The following is a 1,140-nucleotide window of genomic DNA, read 5'->3' as shown; positions in this document are numbered from 1 at the left end:
TGCCCGGGAGGCTGGTCCTGCACACTCCTGCCCTGCTGACAACGGTCCCGCAGCACGTGTCCGCATCCCACGCGAGTCCCACCGCCTGGGGATCTTCAGTCGCCTCCGGACCAATTAGGGCGCCGCGCTCGGTCCTGTGGACTGGGGCTCTCAGTTTTTTTCTTCCGGGCAGAGCAGTAACCTGGGCGGCCTTTAGGTGAATACTGCCCCTCTTCCGACATACTTGGGTATTACAGCCTGGGTGCACCAGCGCGCCGTGGGTGCACTTCGGGGCGGGCTCCTGCGGCTCCTCCGCGCGCTCCTGCGACTTCTCCGCGGCTCCGCGCAGCCCGGCCGCCCTGAGTCGCGCGACGGTGGCCCGGTGGGAGGCCATGAGCGTGCCCCGCGTGCTGCAGGTCCTGACCTGCGCTGGCTTCGTTGCACTCTTCCTTTCCGACGCTGGAGAATGCGGTCCCTTGCCGGCGTCCGCGGAGGAGCGGGCGTCGCGGGCGTTTCCAGAGGACCGAGTGGATTTTGGTGAGTGGTGCGGCGTCTCCGAAGCCAGGCCGGGGTCTGGGCTCGGGCGCCTGCGGGTTATCGCCAGACCTCACCCTGCTTTTCCCGTCTTTTTCAGTTCTCTATGGCGTCCACTCCTTCCCCCCACTCTCCCCTCTGCGTTTTCTGATCTCCCTGCAGCACCTTGGTCTCCCAACTCACCTTCTCGCCTCTCTTCCTCCTGCCCGGAACACTTCAGTCTTCCCGAAGCCAATTGCTATGTCGCTGGACTCCCATGTAGTGGACTACGGTTCGAGTCCGGACCCGGCGACTTAAAATCACGCCGGGCGCGTGTGGGCCGGGCGCGTGTGCTTGCATGATCCCGAGAGGAGAATGGAGGAGAAGGGATTGCGGCGAGGCTATCCCCCTGGGGGGGGTGACCTAGCCCCCCTCCCTTCCAGGGCTTTCTCCTAAAAAAGAAAAATGGGCCCCTTTGGAAGACCCCAAGGTCCCTTGGAGGTCTGCCATTTCTAGAAGTGGTTTGATTCACTGAAAGACTTACGTAAGAATTTCAGTGTTGGCAACCAGCACTTAGCGTAATGGCTGCAGTTAGCGCAACCGCCGCCGCTGGGCACGTCGGTCACGTCCCCGACCCCGCGGCTTTAA

General features: G+C 63.2%; 1 protein-coding gene across 1 annotated transcript in view; it reads left to right on the top strand.

Moving 5' to 3' along the window:
* Nucleotides 1-327: 327 nt before the first annotated feature.
* LOC102490003 (MHC class I polypeptide-related sequence A) overlaps nt 328-1,140 on the top strand; it is a 26,954-nt gene continuing 26,141 nt past the window's right edge. The window contains exon 1 of the mRNA XM_027770974.1: nt 328-516. Coding sequence (XP_027626775.1) covers nt 372-516 — 145 coding nt within the window. The 5' untranslated portion in view covers nt 328-371. The remainder of the gene's footprint in view (nt 517-1,140) is intronic.

This window comes from Tupaia chinensis, unplaced genomic scaffold (assembly GCF_000334495.1).
Source record: "Tupaia chinensis unplaced genomic scaffold, TupChi_1.0 Scaffold000176_1, whole genome shotgun sequence".
NCBI lineage: Eukaryota > Metazoa > Chordata > Mammalia > Scandentia > Tupaiidae > Tupaia > Tupaia belangeri.
This window is presented reverse-complemented; position numbering and strand designations above follow the sequence as displayed.